At 38.2% G+C, this 16,537-nt stretch overlaps 1 protein-coding gene across 4 annotated transcripts in view; it reads left to right on the plus strand.

The window, feature by feature from the left end:
* CNTNAP4 (contactin associated protein family member 4) overlaps nucleotides 1–16,537 on the plus strand; it is a 264,163-nt gene that overhangs the window by 230,707 nt on the left and 16,919 nt on the right. For all 4 annotated transcript variants that reach the window (XR_009559901.1, XM_030863289.2, XM_060288512.1 and 1 more), the window contains 5 exons: nucleotides 98–316; nucleotides 10,952–11,191; nucleotides 12,649–12,873; nucleotides 14,166–14,299; nucleotides 15,135–15,222. Coding sequence is in view for 3 of the 4 variants with exons in the window: in XM_030863289.2 (XP_030719149.2) it covers nucleotides 98–316; nucleotides 10,952–11,191; nucleotides 12,649–12,873; nucleotides 14,166–14,299; nucleotides 15,135–15,222 (906 nt within the window). In the remaining variant the exon portion in view is untranslated. The remainder of the gene's footprint in view (nucleotides 1–97; nucleotides 317–10,951; nucleotides 11,192–12,648; nucleotides 12,874–14,165; nucleotides 14,300–15,134; nucleotides 15,223–16,537) is intronic.

Here is a 16,537-nt window from a genome sequence, read left to right on the forward strand (position 1 = left end):
GACCGTTGATGCTATGGTGCTATTCCTGAGTCTAGTGAAGACTCAGCTCTCCACCACGGGGACTAACGTGAACTATCTTCATGTCTGACATTTCCAGCTCCTGCAGTCGTGACATTTTCATTCGATGTGGGGAATGGGCCTTTTGAAATCTCGGTGCAGTCACCCACTCACTTCAGCGACAACCAGTGGCACCACGTTAGGGCTGAGAGGAACACGAGAGAGGCATCTGTTCAAGTGGATCAGCTCTCACCAAGGACGCAGCCCGCTCCGGCTGATGGGCATGTCCTCCTGCAGCTCAACAGTCAGCTCTTTGTGGGTAAGTCCTGCTTTTAGGGAGTTTGTCTTTCATTGCATGATGTAAGTGCAGAGATGGGCCAAAATAAAATATAACACCAACTATAAGATCATGATAACACCACCACCAAATCACTGTTTATTGAGAACCTATGTTCCAGGCTGCACCAGGTGTTCTATTACTTCCTTGTAACCGACCTGTGAAATGGGTATTATCTCTGTTTTACAGACGAGGTAACTGAGTTTCAGGGAGCTGAAATGACCTGTCTTCAGGAATCCACCTAATAAATGAAATTCAAATTTGTGTTTGACTGATGCCTAAACCTGCATTCTTTTATTCCATTCCCATTTTATTGAGATATAATTGACCTACAGCACTGAATAAATTTAACATAAACATTCTTATTATTACAGATTATGTGGCTTGTTTCAGTTTTTCTTTAATATTAATATCTTTAATATAATATTGGAAATGTTTACCTCTTTTCCCCAGGAAGTGGAAGAACCCTCCTTATAAATCCAGCTGATGCCAACCAGTGACGCCTGTGTAAAACAGGCCAATAGCGGGGCAAAAAAAAAAGCACGAGCAAAGGGTGTAGGATCCATGATTTGACCAGTTTCACCAGTTCTTCTGGTGTCCCTTATTTTCCCTGTTTTTCTCATGTCTTGTGACCACCTACTTCATATTTATATCCAAACATTGTTCCTTTATTTTCTAAATACATTCACTTGGTATTTTAGAGACTTGATAGCAGAATCCTTCTGGGTGTGTTTGTTTTATTTTACATCTCTGCTAATTACTTAACAGAACTTATTGACCATGAAGTTCAAGGAATTATGCCTTGATCACTTTTCGTACATTTTAGTGTAAATGAGGACACAGCAATGCTGTCAAGCAGGATAAATTGTAAATTATCAGAAGTTATATTTCAAGCACTTGTAAGAGTTATGTTTTAGGACAAAATTCTCATCAGATCCCCATTACATCTTCTCTTGCTTAACAGCCTTGTTTTATTCTCTTTCACTGCAAAGGATGAAGCTTATTTAAGTGTATGGAAATCACAAAGAAATCATGAAAAGAAATACATAACTTTTCTTTCAATAACATGCTAGGAGCTCAGTCAGGAAATTGACATAGATATTTCTTGAGTTACGAAAAATAAGAGATGGCCACAAGAAAAGGTATGGCAATTTCAAATCTGTCAGGATCTAGGAAATAGCCTTACTATTCTTAGAAATTGAGAAGGCTGAAACAGTCCTCGAATTTTTCAGTGAAATCTGCTGCAGTTTGCCTGTGCATGACCTTTCATTCTTCGTATGAATTTTAACTTCATAGAAATGGAGTCACTATATATTGTGTCTGATGGGAATCCTAGCCTTAATTTGGTTTCAGGTAGTTTTAATGAATAGAAGTACTATTATGACACACAACTGTGTGTTCGAACAGACTTGAGTCTTTTGCCATCAGTCATGTGTTATAATTTTAATAAGATCTAAGAGACTTCATCTTTATGAGGCAGTTGGTTAGGCTTTTGACATTCCTACATGTGTTAAATTCAAGGATGATTGTGTTACTTGAAAGTTTTAAAAACTGAAATCTTTCTTATGTTTAAGTTAAAGTTGCTGAAAATTAAAAAGGAAAGGCAGAAAGAAAGATCTCTGAAAAAAAAGTTACATCTATTAATAAAAATCTCTTTATACAGTTCCCTCCTTCCTACTCATAGGTAACTGAGCAAATTGAAGTGGTTAATGTGATAATATTAAAGATGGACTCATGTTAAAAAAAAAAAAAAGGCTTGCAGCCTTAGGTAGAGGCACATTGTTGGCTGTCAAGAGGCCACATAAGGGTCTGTTTTCATCTTCACCTCTACTGCAAGAGTGAACCACTCTTAGGAAAGGGCCCCAAACAAGCTAATAGAATAATACGTACAAGACAAAATAGTAATTTGTCAATTTACAACATTACTATCAAACAAATCAGCATTTTTTTTTTATTTCTAGATGAAAATACCTTTCCCCTGTGGGAAGATTCAATAGAATTTAAATTATAGTTAAAAGGTTATACTGAATTAGCATAAAGTGGGTGAAAAGTAGTAAAAAACTAGTAATAATTACAGCTAGTTTAATGTAGCACTACCGAGACCAAGAGTAGTTCTCTGCCTTCGTAAGAGTATGTCTCAGTGGAAGAGACAAGAGGCAGCCAATAAAAGAGTAAAAACTAAGACAGAATAAAAAAAAATATGTATATAAATATATATAAAAACAATTTACATATACACACACAGGCATGCATACACACATATGTCTGTATGTGTGTGTGCATGTATATAAAGTTTCAGGTAATGATAAATACAATAAAGTAAAAAGTAAAGTAAGGCATCAGGCAACAGTTTGGTTTGGGGGGCTTCTATGTCAAGTAGGGTGTTCATGGAAGTCCTCTCTGAGGACCTTACATTGGAACAGAGGCCAGATGAAGCAGAAGAGGGAACCCTGGGAATATCCGAAGGAAGAGAATTCCAGGCGGTGGGAATGAACTTCTCAGGAGTTAAGGAGTAAGTCGTGGTGGCTGAGGAGAGAATTGGTGTGAGAGGAGGATGGTGCAAAGGCCATGGTGAGGAATTTGGATTTTGTTCTAAAGCATCAGACGAGTGGCATGGTCTAATTTACGTTTTCCATGTTCTCTCTTACTGCTGTGAGGAAAATGGATGGAAGGAAAGGGTAGAAGCAGGCCACGGCATTAGTCCCCATGAGAGATCGTGGTGGCACGGGCTAAAGGGGAAATGGTGATAAAGAGAGTTGGGACATATTTTACATGGAGATGCACACCACTTGCTAGTGAGTCGGTTATCGCTGTTAGTGTTTCACTCTTCTTACTCCTGCTAATAACCTTTGGCAAGGTCTTTGCGTTACTCACATCATTTCTCAGTCTTTAATTTCACCTGAAGTTAACTTTTCTTGTTTTCTTCCTTAATCCTAACTTGTAGCATGATTAAAGCTGTCCCCTGGTCCCACATATACAATACAGACCACACTTGTGCCAGGCTGGAAAAGACCCCTGGTTTTTCTTCATAGTCCAGAGAAAATATCCCACCTCCTTCAATGAGGTTCCACTCGCCCCATAATCACACTCTCACGAGGAAATCTGGCTGCTTTGTTCATATGTTCTGTGCCAGTGCGTCACATGTAGAAGGACATTGTCTTAGAAACTGTTTGCCCGTGTGTTAATACCTTCAAAGTGCTGGAGTTAAGTCTGCTCTCAGAGCCAGTGATCCTTGGGTGACTGGCTCCGCTTTAATCCAATATAATTGATTTTCTGGTTAAAATTTTAAAGGGCAATTTCATTTCCCTTACTTACAGGTTCAAGAGCTTAATTTGTAGTTCGCCCATCCATATTAAAAAATAATTATGACTAATCAGTATTTTCAACCGTGCATAACGACTCTCATTTGTATTTAGGTATCAGGACAAATGAATGAGATAGATATCATTGCGAAGAGTAAGTCTACAGTTTTCAGCGTCACTTTCTTTTCCCTAATAAAAATGTTTAAATTCAGACCCATGATGATGATGATGATGTTTTAAATTATGTGGAAACACAGTTTTTATAACTACAGGGCAAAACTGAAAGACCAAGTTAGTATCAGTCTGTCAAAGTTAGATTATGTTATTACCCCAGCATTTAGCAGCTTTTACCAAAAATTCACCTTCCTGTTTGTAAACAAATATTGCACAAAACATTAAACCTGTTGTGGAATATTTCAAATACTAAATGAAGTTATTTTATAGTACTACAAATATGAAACAGTAGAAATTTCGATAATGTAGAAATTTGTTTGTTTGAGATACTATCTTTAATACTTTTACCTACAAGTAGAACGTTGCAGATATTTGAATATATGTTAATTTTGAATTAAATTATTTTCTCCAGCTCCCTGTGCTCCCATAGGCAGACCTATGTTGATGATATTTGTCGATGTTACTTTTTTTTGAGATTAGAGTTTTTGGCAGTCTCTCAGAAGTGACTGCTGCGATAGGATAACATGAAAGAATCCAATGTGCTTTTCTCCATTGCTTGCTTCACTCTCTCCCCTAAAGACCAATCATAAAGTGTGTTCACACCTCAGAGTGAAACTCTGAGGCAAGACTAATGCTTTAACTTCTGAACAAAATGAGTAAAAATAAATAGAAAGCATGACTAAAAACGTCATTCAGCTGGGCAACAATTATATGGCAGCTGAAATAGGAATAAGGAAATGATAGGTAGTTTTGGAGATTCAGCTGGTGTTAGCCTACACCACAGAATTATAACAGAAGGACTTCAACAACCCCTGCAGTTCCCAATATTGGCACAACTATCTTCAACTAATCTAAACTGTAGGATGGCCTGCGAAGTGAAGGAGTAATAAAATAATGAACAGAAATCCTTGTATGAAAAAGTTAGCATTAATGTAGTGTGATAGTCAGATGAGGAACAGTAGCAACAATGCAATGAACATCTTCCCTTCCCCCAAATAATCTCAACCATTACGTTGCTTTTCAGTGTAAAAATGATGATTCCCCTCCTATTTGTAGCCCATCTTTCTCTATTCTTGTTCTAAATTATGGCACTGGGTCTTCACCAACCTTTTCACGTTCTCTCACTTTGTCCTTTTTTGTATGTGTGTGATTTATGACATATCTTAGTTAAATAGTCCTATTCAGAGGTGCTATTCCCTACCTTAAAAAAGAAGTTTAGCAACATGATGCTGATTGGTGTGATTAACATATGCCCTTGACCTTGTAAACACTGAGCATTCAATGTTGAGAGTCACTGCTGTGATTTTACACCCACAGACATGCTCCAACCACGGAAATGAGGCAGAGAAAAGAATCAGTCATTTTTTTATGAATTGTGACAGTGGTCATTTTCTGTTTTGGCTTGTAAACTCAGCATTTTTCTTAGAAGCGTCTTAAATTAGCCTTGAATTGATTTTCATTCAACCAGCTCTAAAATTTTTGTTTGCAGCCTAAATTTTTCACTGACAGGTTATTAAACGGGGCAAACTTCATTTCGATACTTTGGGACCAGGGCCCGAAGGAGAAGTAAGGACTCCTGCCGTAGACTCACAAGTCATTTGCATTGCATTCGAACTGCATCAGATCTACAAATATTTATTAAGTGTCAAGAGCAAACAATCTCTAAATGCCATACTCAAAGGTTAATGCTGAACTCTAAGCATATTGAAGCTCTGAAAGCTGGTTTTCAACCTACTTACACACTCATATGGCCTGGGGAGCTTTTGGGACACTGGCAGTGCCAGTACAAAGATATTTATTTACTGTTGATGGGCATTTGTATACTTTCAAAGTTGCATGTTACAAACACATTGTTGTGCTGGTCTTTTGGTGAACATATGCTTGTATATCTGTGGGGTGTGCACGTGGGATGGAGTTATTGGGTCACAGGAATGAGCGTCTGCCAAGCATCAGGAGACTCTACCAAATCTCTGTTGGCCATTTGGGCAGCGTCCTTCATGAAGTGGCTCTTCAGATCTCTTGCCCATTTTTACAGGGTTGTCCTCTTTTAAAAACAAATTGTAGAATTCTTTATATATTTTGGATGAGTCCTTTTCAGGTAAATTCACTACAGATATTTTCCTTTTTCTCTGTGGATTGCATTTTCACATTTGTTAATGGTGTCTTTTGATGAGCAGAAGTTCTCAATTATAATATATTCTAGATTTTTTTTTTTGCTTTCGGTTTGTTTTTGATAGGCTAAAATATAGTTACAGGAAGAGCATGCCAAACAACTTTATGTTTGAATAATTTTTATTACAGACTAATTTTCTTTTGTAGTCGTAAATATGTTCCCCCATTACCAAAGTGCAGTGCAATAAAACTCACATTTCTCTTTAATGTAATCATATCAATTTATTTCAATTATTTTCTTCTCCCCTCCTTGAGATGTCTTTTTCACGATTAGCCAAAGAAGCTCCCAGTGTACTTTTCTGTGTCTAGCGAGCAAATCTGAGTGACTGTTGACTAAAATCAGAATTCAGATGCGATCTCTTGAAATCAGAGAATGTGACTAATACCACCAACATTCATTTCTTTGAAATAGACCTTAGTATGGTCAAACTAGACAGTGCTGTGGCCTTAAGTCTGAGTAGACCCATTTTTCCCTGCTGCCACTACCACTGGGACGTGTGCTCACCACTGACTCTGGTTCAGGGAAAAGTGACTGAATTTTCTGCCTGTGACACGGTTGCTTACACCACCTGCCTCTTTCAACCATGATCGTTCTTTAAACGTGAGGGAAAACAGTCCTCCTCTTCCCAGCCCGCCAAAGGCTTTGCTCAGTGAGGAACATTCCATGGCAAAATTATAGCTGGGCTTCCAGGCTCACAGCTTTCTACACTAACTGATACCATCCTTGCTGCAGGGCTGCATCTTCCCCAGACCTAGGGGATGGCTGGGAAGGACAGGACTGAAGGTCCAACGCGTGATGTACAGAGGACCGCTTTTCCCGTCAGTCCCCTGACTTGGTCGTGGCCCAGCCCTCATGCCCAGTCACTTCCCTGCCCCCAGGTGACCCATGATCAGGGCCTTCCCTGCCTTTCTCTGCACAGCACCCTGGTCAGAGAGAACCCCTGTACTCTGACAAGCTTCTGTAACTTTGGATTTTGAAGAGAAGTGTGGGGATCTTGATTTCTTTTTTCCTCTAAGGCCCCTGGGCAAATTACACAGTTGTTCCCAGTTAATCCTCAGTAATATTCAAGCAGAGCACATAAATAATTTGCCATTAAAAAATGAAAGGTCTTCCTGCCACAAAAGTAGTGGAAAATTGGCATAGGAAAGAGCCAGCTTGTACTCTGTGACAGTAGCATCTGTCACTTAGTCTAACTTCCTGAGAGTGTGGAATGTGATAAAGGGATTGGGCTCAGTCTCTACGCAGCACCTTGCGCACTTATTTAGGTGCAGTATCCCAATACTGTTATGTAAGGGAACAGATTCAGTTATATTCATCCACGTAGAAACGTTGGCTATTTGTTTCACAGAACAGTCAGTGTTTGTGAAGTTACGGAATCCATTATATCTGCTATAGTATGGCAGGTAAATTGATAGAAAATTAATTGGAAGACAGTTCCAAACACAGTAACTCAGCAGAAACATCCAGAATCAATTAATCAAACTGCAACTCATTTTAATTGGACATACTCTAACCCAGAAAAGTCATTGGAATCTTTAATTAAGCTTTCAGGCCCAATCCTATTTACATTAGTCGTGTTTTCCTGAACAGTTACATCTTAAAATAAAAGGTTATTAACTTGAACCCTAATGGTAAAGTAAAAATCCTCAATACATGTGTGCTGTAAATGTTTATATCTAATTAGACATTACATTTTTTTGGTAATTTAAAAAAGTAGTTTAGAACTGTTTGATTAGGCAACCATTAACTCTTTAAAAGTGTGGAATTAAGAAGTCCTGTTTACAAAACTGTTGATTTCCGTCTCGCTATTACGGATGCTCCTTAGGCATGTATTTCCCATGTCTACATGTGTATTTTCACCTGTTAATATCCCCATCCTCTGACCTTCCTCTCCACGGGGTATCTGTTTCTGCCACTGACACCATGTTGTGCTCACGTCTCTCTGTCTAAATCCATTACTAGACTGTGAGATCTCTGAGACCACGATTAGTTGCATATAACTCTGTACCTCCAATGTCAGACAGTGTCCAGCAAAGAGCTGCTAAATAAAGCTTGCAGAACTGAAATGCCATTCAAACCAAAAGTGATCCGAGGAGAAGAAAATGGAAGTTTTCTTCTTTGACCATATTCTTATATGGAGAGGAAAGGGGCGGCCTTGTAGCGAAAGGCCAACTGTAGGTTTTAGTCTTAACTCTGCCTCTGACTAAACGTGTTTATTCTAAAATTTCTCAGCTATGCCCATGGACTAGTCCCTGGACTTTTCTATGCCTCTAGTTCCTCATCACCTGAAACAAAACAGCAGAAAACAAACAAGAATGAATGAATTGGAACCAATGAAGATGGATTATTCAGTTGTTGGACTCTGGGTTATTTAGTTATTATTATGTCACTGGTAGAATGAGACAAACCCCTAAATCAGAGAGACTGTAGATGTTTCAGAGTGACAAATGCATAACAGGCCATGATTTAATGTTACTGTGTACTATAAACTCTACACTGTGATTTAAAATACTGTAACACGAAGTCCATGAAATACACCAGGAATACACCTCTAATCCAGATTTCGCTGTGTCTGGCCCTCCTCCAAAGAGTGCCTGGGCCAAAGCTAAAACCAAGGCTGCAGGCTGCCTTCCTTTCCCAGGAAAGAAAACTCCAGCAAGAATGCCGAAAGAATTTCTGTCACAGACTTGACTGAGCCCTAGACTTTCTTACTGAGTTGAGTTAGCAGCAGCTTTGATGTGGAAGGAAGAGAAAAGATGTTCTCAAGGTAAGGGGAGAAGAGAGACTTCAAGGATGGCAGGAGATTGAGTAAATGTAGGACGGATGAAACAATTGTGTCAGCAATTCTGAAACTCTGGGATAAAAGCAAGTCCTTCTCTTCCTTGCCCACATAAACTGGAATTGTAAGACGTCTGGCTCCGTACCATACTTCATCTGGATCTATAAATAGAAAATATGACCCACACCCTTAAGACTTTCATATTCTTCATTGAAAAGACGCAAATTATGTCAACTGAAGCCATTTGAATACAGATATTTAAATACAGTCATTTGAAATATAAGACTAAATAGCATTAGTACCATGAGTTCAGAATTCTCAGAAATTCTTTTATTGTCCTTTTCATGGTGTTTCATTATCCAAAAACGTAGAATTAATTGATTCAGAAATATTTATTGAGTTTTATCGACAATCTCAGTCCCAGGGACCCAAACATCCCTGTGAGGAAAGGCTGTACCTCTCTTCAACTTTGGAAGCACCAAGCTCCCATCTACTACTCCTAAGGTACAGCTGGTTTAGTGAATGAGTGTGTTAATTATTTACTAACAGTAAATTCATTGAGAAGTAATAATTATTATCAATATTAATTGATAATTAGTTATAATTATACATAATTATAATTATAGATAATTATAACAGTTGCACAGCTATTATGTGTCAGGCACTGTTCTTTGTTCTGGGGATATAGTGTGATTGAAATAGCCCTTATTGAATGTGTATTCTGATGGAGATACACTGATAAGATACAAGGAACACTGTACAAAAGTAAAGCTTGCTAGACGATGACAAAGACGTACTTATTTAGGGTCTTTCTGGCCAAATTTTGGTTCTGAAATACCAAAAAATAAACAAAAAACCAAAACCAAAAAACCTGTTGAATCTCTGAGAATAGGAGACCTTAGGTAAATGAGGCTAGATTAGGAACTAGCTAAATGAAGTTGGGGGTGGGCGTGTAGGGAGAGTTAACACATTCCGGGGAGAGAGAACAGGTACAGAGCAGGTGTAGGATCCTGGAGGTGAGGCAGCATCGTCTGTTCAAAGATGAAGCTCCTTTTGAGAGGCCCCAAGACCACCTAACTGTCTCTGGGTAAACCACCCAGATTATTTAGATTAGGACACTATTTTCCTCCTTCAAATTCTGATCATTAATGTACGTATTCCTGGGCACCAGTGTATGTGCAAGTGTACCCAGAGCTTACATTCCCATTAAGATAGTGCTTTAAGTGACTGTCTGCATCAGGTTCACCAGTGTGCTTGTTGACCGTTTAGATTCACAGCCTTTTTTTCTGGTCCACACAATCAGTATTTCTTGGGACAAGCCCCTGACCCTGTCTTTTAAGAAGCCTTTCCATGTGGTACTCATATTCCTTAACGTTTGAGAACCTCTGCCTTAGAGTAGCAGGGTCTGATTCTACCCAAACACTGTAAACCTCTTCAAGGGTGACGTGGTAAATACATGTTGTTATATATTATTCAATAAATGTTACACCACTGTGTGTCCTCATTAATCCCCTTTCCTGATTTCGTTGAGAATCTCTAACAATGAACATTGGTCCAACACTTAGAAAAAATTCACTGGGAAATATGCCTGACAGAAGCAAATACTCTGGTGCTCAAAGTGATGCTGTGTGTTTTTGATGAAAAGATAACAACCAAAAGCTCACATCAACGCACAGTCAAGTTAGAAAAACTCAAGGATTCCTTCATAGTTCTCACTAAATTAAAACTGTCCCGGCATCAGGATCAGGTTTCAATGTGAAGGACGAACCACACTTACCCACAAATATATGCTTATTTAAAATTGCAAGAAAAAGGTTAGTTTCTACATAAGAATATCAATGCATATCACTGTTATTTTGAATGAAAGAGCCTTTAAGTTCTTTAAAATAAAGAGACTGATTAAAAAAAGTCTCCAATTTAAAGTTTAATAGAACTCTTTTAGAAAACAAATCTATAACAAATTCAACCTTTGGGAAAAAAACGTGAATCAGTGTTTTATCTTTTTGAATTCTTCTACTATTTTGTCACAAATCGTGCTTCTAAAAGTATATTGGCTCTTCAGACTCCAGTGGTTCTCTGTTAAGGCCATGATTTTGGCCGCCCTCCGTGAGGCCTCAGTTTTGTGTGGTCTTAAAATCCTGAACAAAACACCTAGGAACGTGTTTGCATTTGCAGTATTTCCCTTTTAGGTGGAACGGCCACCCGACAGAGGGGCTTTCTGGGATGCATTCGGTCTCTGCAGTTGAACGGAATGGCCCTGGACCTGGAAGAAAGAGCCAAGGTGACTCCGGGAGTGGAGCCGGGCTGCAGAGGGCACTGCAGCAGCTACGGGAAGTTGTGCCACAACGGCGGGAAGTGCAGGGAAAAGCCCAGCGGCTTCTCCTGTGACTGCACCTCCTCTGCATACGCAGGGCCGTTCTGCTCAGACGGTGAGTGTGACGTGGGTGCCCCAGCAGCAAGACAATCCAACGTGAATAAAACCTCCCACGGTTCTTTTTCTCTGTAGCTATTTGAAACAAAAGTATTTCCATTTCTGAATTTTTTTTTGGCAAATGGCCTATTTTATACCAATGACATTTCATTACTTAAATATTTGCCGCGGTTCTTTGAACACCGTGTTTATCGATGGTAAACCCTGTAATAGTCGCCTCTAGGTGTTGTAGAGTGTTGGCTGCGCAGTCTGATCTTTTCTATCTACAGCTAATGCTCTTAAGTAATATGGGTGTCAACAACCAGTCCCATGGGCAGTTCTCATTTTTCAAATCATTAAAAGCATTATTGTTATTTTTGAAGATGGTCAGCAGTGCAAAGACATTTAGGAAGCTTTGTTGTTTTACCAAACAAATATTACTTCCAGGAATATAAATAACGTTTCCATTCAGTATTGATGTGTAACAAAATAGAGATACTTGGTCGTTTTGCTCTGTGAAATGCCGACTGTCTGTTGGTGAAGTGAAACAGTGGACTGTTTTTCAGCTGGTCTTGTTCACTGCTCCGTGTCATGGAAGAAGGAACGAACTGAGTGTAGTACTCAGCGTTCTGAACAGACTTCCATGAATAGACAAACGTTTGCTATAGTTCCTCATAGAAAAATGTCAACCAGTTTAATCCAGTTGCTTTATTTAAGTGTTTCTGGGCTACTGAACCTTTACCTGAAGGAGGCTAACGAAAACTGGCTGCAAATTGAATCAGTCCCTGATTTGCAATGAAAGCCTTTGAGATTTTTTAATGGAAAGTTGGCCAAAGTGCACTCTTCAGGTCATCTACTTTTTATCAGGAATAAGTTATCGTTTGAAATCAACCTGTGGTAATCAATCACTGCTGCTCCCATTCTATGCTTCTCACGTTTAAAGTTAGAACTAAGACCTGTGTCTTTACATCCTCATGTCTTTATAAGAGGATGCCTTTATTTTCTGGATCTAAATGATTTCCAGTTCATCTTGCTAAGTGTAATCAGGAATATTATTCTGCATCCACATGTTATGTAGTATCTCAAACGTGTATCTATAGAGAGTAAAAATAATAAACAGGCAAAAAACCTAAAGCCCTGAGGGAGTGGAGATGTTGCTACATTTATCCGTGAGCATCATCTGAAGCTCATGTTCAACACCTGCCCTGTATAGTAATGGAGGAAAGCAGAGTTCTGGGATCCCGAACTAGTTACCTCTCCCACCACCTTCTTCACTTTTATACAAATCTATTTGGGGTGTGTGTGTGTGTGTGTGTGTGTGTGTTTATGTGCGAATTTAGGATATTAATCTTGTGTAAGTAAAATGATTTTTAAAAGTTCGGATAGTTATTTTTTAAATTTGAAAAGTATCAGTATAACCGAGGCAACATCCTTGTTTCTTAAATTTTTTCACGTAAAATGTACTTATCATTTCAGAGATTTCTGCCTATTTTGGATCTGGCTCATCTGTGATTTACAATTTTCAAGAAAATTACTCCCTAAGTAAAAATTCCAGCTCCCACGCGGCTTCATTTCACGGTGACATGAGGCTAAGCAGGGAAACGATCGAGTTTAGCTTCCGCACCACACGGACCCCGAGCTTGCTGCTCTACGTCAACTCCTTTTATAAAGAATACCTTTCAGTTATCATTGCCAAAAATGGTGAGTGCTGTTCAGACGAGGGAAAACTGGGTTAGAACATTAGGTCAGGAACAATGTGGATCCTTCTCATGGTCCCGCTGCTCAAACTACAAACAGGAAAAGAAGTGTGCCTGTCCTGTGTATTCAGTTTTGTGTTTTCAGTACTGTCCTATCAGCTTAATCTAAAAGGACTATTTAAAACACTTAAAATGCCTGTATCGCTTTATAATTTTGGTAATTTAACACAATCAGTGTGAATTTTTAATTTATGTAGATAAAATATTTATTATATTTTATCATTGCTAGGATCACTTTACTCTTCCATGCATCAGTATCAGTTGTGTGGTTCATTTTGAAATAAGCTGCCTATTTGTACATAACAAGTAATTTCCTTTGAATCAAAGTAGAGAAGTTTTGAGAGAATGTTAACAAACTAGCATTATGTGTAAGAAAACGTCCACAAAATAATCTGTTGGTTCTGATTTTCGGCCATAAAGTAGTCACGGGAAATGCTAGTACATCGATACAGGGTAATGGTATGTGGCTTAGGACGTGTGTGCTACAGAAAACCACTTACTGTTATTGTTCTCTTCCCTTTATCTGGATTAGAGATAAAAATTTTATGAGTAAATCCTCTGGGTGAGGAAAACAAACGAACATACAAACATGTGAATATATCATTTCAACTAAATCAAATATGGCCCAAGGTCACTGAACACCAAAATAAAAATAATATTGTTCAATAAGTATATGTCTCCTCACTGTATACATTTTGAGCTTGAAGCTTATCTATATATATTAGGACATCTTCTCTGTTAAACTGGAAGATATCCTGTGAAGTAATTTTATTGACATCTTTGCAGGCAATTAAGTGAGTAGTGTTTGCTTATAATAATTCCATTCATCAGTTGCATTTCAGGAATGGTAGATGTATTTTTTTTGAAAGATGAGATGATAGAAGCAACGTTCTTGCAATATTCCACAGTAGTTCGGCACTTCATAATATACTAAATCTTATTTTTTTTAAGTTAGAGGCTAGTACGGAGATTTGCAAATGCTTAATCACATATTTGACAAATTAAAATTTTGCAGGAAAGAGCCTGCTTATTCGCAGCATATTTGCTCTTGATTTTGAAAATAGTTCAATTTCACATGGAAACTGACTTCTAGGGATTATGAGGAAAGTGTACATGCAAATGAACTACTGTGAACTTTCGCCCAGAAATTAATATCAAAAAAGGACTCTTGAGTTTTTGTAAGTAGTTTTTAAAATACAATTTTAACTAAAATATAACTTTTTCCCCCTACTTTAGGAAGTTTGCAGATCAGGTACAAGCTAAACAGACATCAAGAACCCGATGTGGTTAACTTTGATTTCAAAAACATGGCTGATGGACAGCTTCACCACGTAAAGATTAACAGGGAAGAAGCAGTGGTCTTTGTGGAGGTAATAGAGAAAATGCAACAGAAGCAATGGTTAAAATTATGCTCCCCAGCAAGAAGGACCTACAGCAGAAATTGGATAATGGATAGATTAAACAAAGACATCCTTTCAGTTGCTGCTCTTGGATAGATCATAGACCATCAGATGTGTTCAGTTTTTTTAAGCAATAAGACTCTGTCCAAAATATTATTAATATTTGATACTTAAAATTGCCAAACTTTCCTATTTGTTTTGCTTTACTCAGGAGGGAAGTACTTTCTAGTTTACCATATTATGCTATTGGTAAGACCATTGCTACTCTAATGAAACCAGTTTACTTCAGATGGGTATACATGCAACCATAATTCTAGCACAGAAATTAATGATTGCAATATCAGAATAAATTTTAAAATGATGTGAATTACAGCAGAGAAAGTTGAATTATTCACTCTACCAGCTTTTGAAGAAAAGCACTAATATTTCAACCCTCTAGGTAGAGGAAAATTTCTTAGCTGAATGACTCAAGTGAAAATACCCAGCTAAGTAAAAATATCAAGATGAGAATAGCTTGTATCTTTTTGTTGGTTTTCCCCATTTTGGCTTTCTTATACAGTGGAGAAAAATAAAGTGATATAAGGGGATAGAAGGTGGGGTGCACTGGTATCTGAGGGTGCACAGAAATAGTTTAGAAAATAATATTCACCTGTATAAATGGCTAACAACTTTGTTTTCCTCAATCTTTGGGGCCATATTAACTATTGCCTATTTTATCATTTTCTTTTGTCTTCCTTTGCCTCCTGTCCTCTTCTCAACAACGGCATCCGTTTGGATGTTTGCACCTCATGTAACAATTTTATAGATTGATGAGAAAGCGAGGAGACAAGTCCACCTTGCATCAGGTACAGAACTCAGTGCGGTCAGATCCCTTGTACTGGGCAGGATTCTAGGTAAGTAAAAGGAATGGCCTTTCGCCTAATCATGATGCATAAACATGGACCAGAAGAGTCATATGTCAGACACATAGACACACACACACACAGACACATACACACACACACGCCACATGCAAATTCATCATGCCAAAAGAAATCTCTTGCATAATTTCATTTCTGAAGTGAATGATAATGAGGCAGAAGCTGTACTTCCTCAGGGGTATGTGTAATCGTGAGCAGGGACATTTTGCAAGATGAGCAAGCATGCCACTTTGATAGTAATGCCACTCTGGCGTGTGCCATGCGTCAGTCCAGCATAATGAAACAGGGCATTGCCCTCACACTTCAAGAATATCAAATAAAAGTAGAAATAACAGACTGTGTATCAGTCAGCTGTCAGATACACAAATCATCATCTAATGATAAAACTAGGATTAGATCTAAAAGAAAATGGAGGAGGAAGCAATTGCTTTTCTGCTGCTTAGTGAATATGCTTTAGGTTGTGGCCTGGATCCTGTCTGCCTTGTTGAGATGCAGTGGCCAGCCACTCCTGCTAGAACCCAATGACTTATAACCCAGTGTCTATCTAAATGCCTTATAATTCTTATTTCTATCCACTAGTTACTTCTGATAATAGCACTGAAGTAGAAACATACTCTTGCCATTTTAACATCAAAATATGTGTGCTTTTTTTTATACTTGCCAGCAAGGACTAAACAGAAAGAGGGGCAGTACATTTTAAAAGGGATTTTCTTTTTAGTTATAAAAGTGGGGGTGGGAGACTTTCTGTAGTCTGGTTTTCCTTCCTAGTTTGATATTTGACCCTAACCTCGAATATTTTGTCCAAGATAATGAATGGAATCTTTTATTTTTTTGACCTTTTCAGTTACTTATACCTTGATATACCATTTCTTGCATTCCCTGTACATAATCTCCGAATCTTGAGAATGCTTGATCAGACCTGTGGGGGAATGATCAAAATATCGGCCCTTGAGAAGGTTAATAGTTAAGTTGGTAAATATTTATAGGCTTTCTAGTACTATGATAAGCACAAGTATTGTACGCTCTTATTCTCCAAGCAAGCAGGGGAAGTATCCATTGCATTGTTCTTCCAGGATGCTATAGTGGAGACAAAAAATATGTGTAAAGTACTACTTAGATACTTGGAAGCTTAATTGGAACATCCCAAGTGAGTTTCATAGTATAAGTTACATAAATTCAACTACAGTAATTAAACGATCAGATCATTATAACCAATCCCGATTTCAAGAGCTCCTCAGTCTAGCAAGGTCTGAGATGAGGCATTCTACATAAAAATGTAAAATGCAAG

The sequence above is a fragment of the Globicephala melas genome, chromosome 19, assembly GCF_963455315.2.
Source record: "Globicephala melas chromosome 19, mGloMel1.2, whole genome shotgun sequence".
Lineage (NCBI taxonomy): Eukaryota > Metazoa > Chordata > Mammalia > Artiodactyla > Delphinidae > Globicephala > Globicephala melas.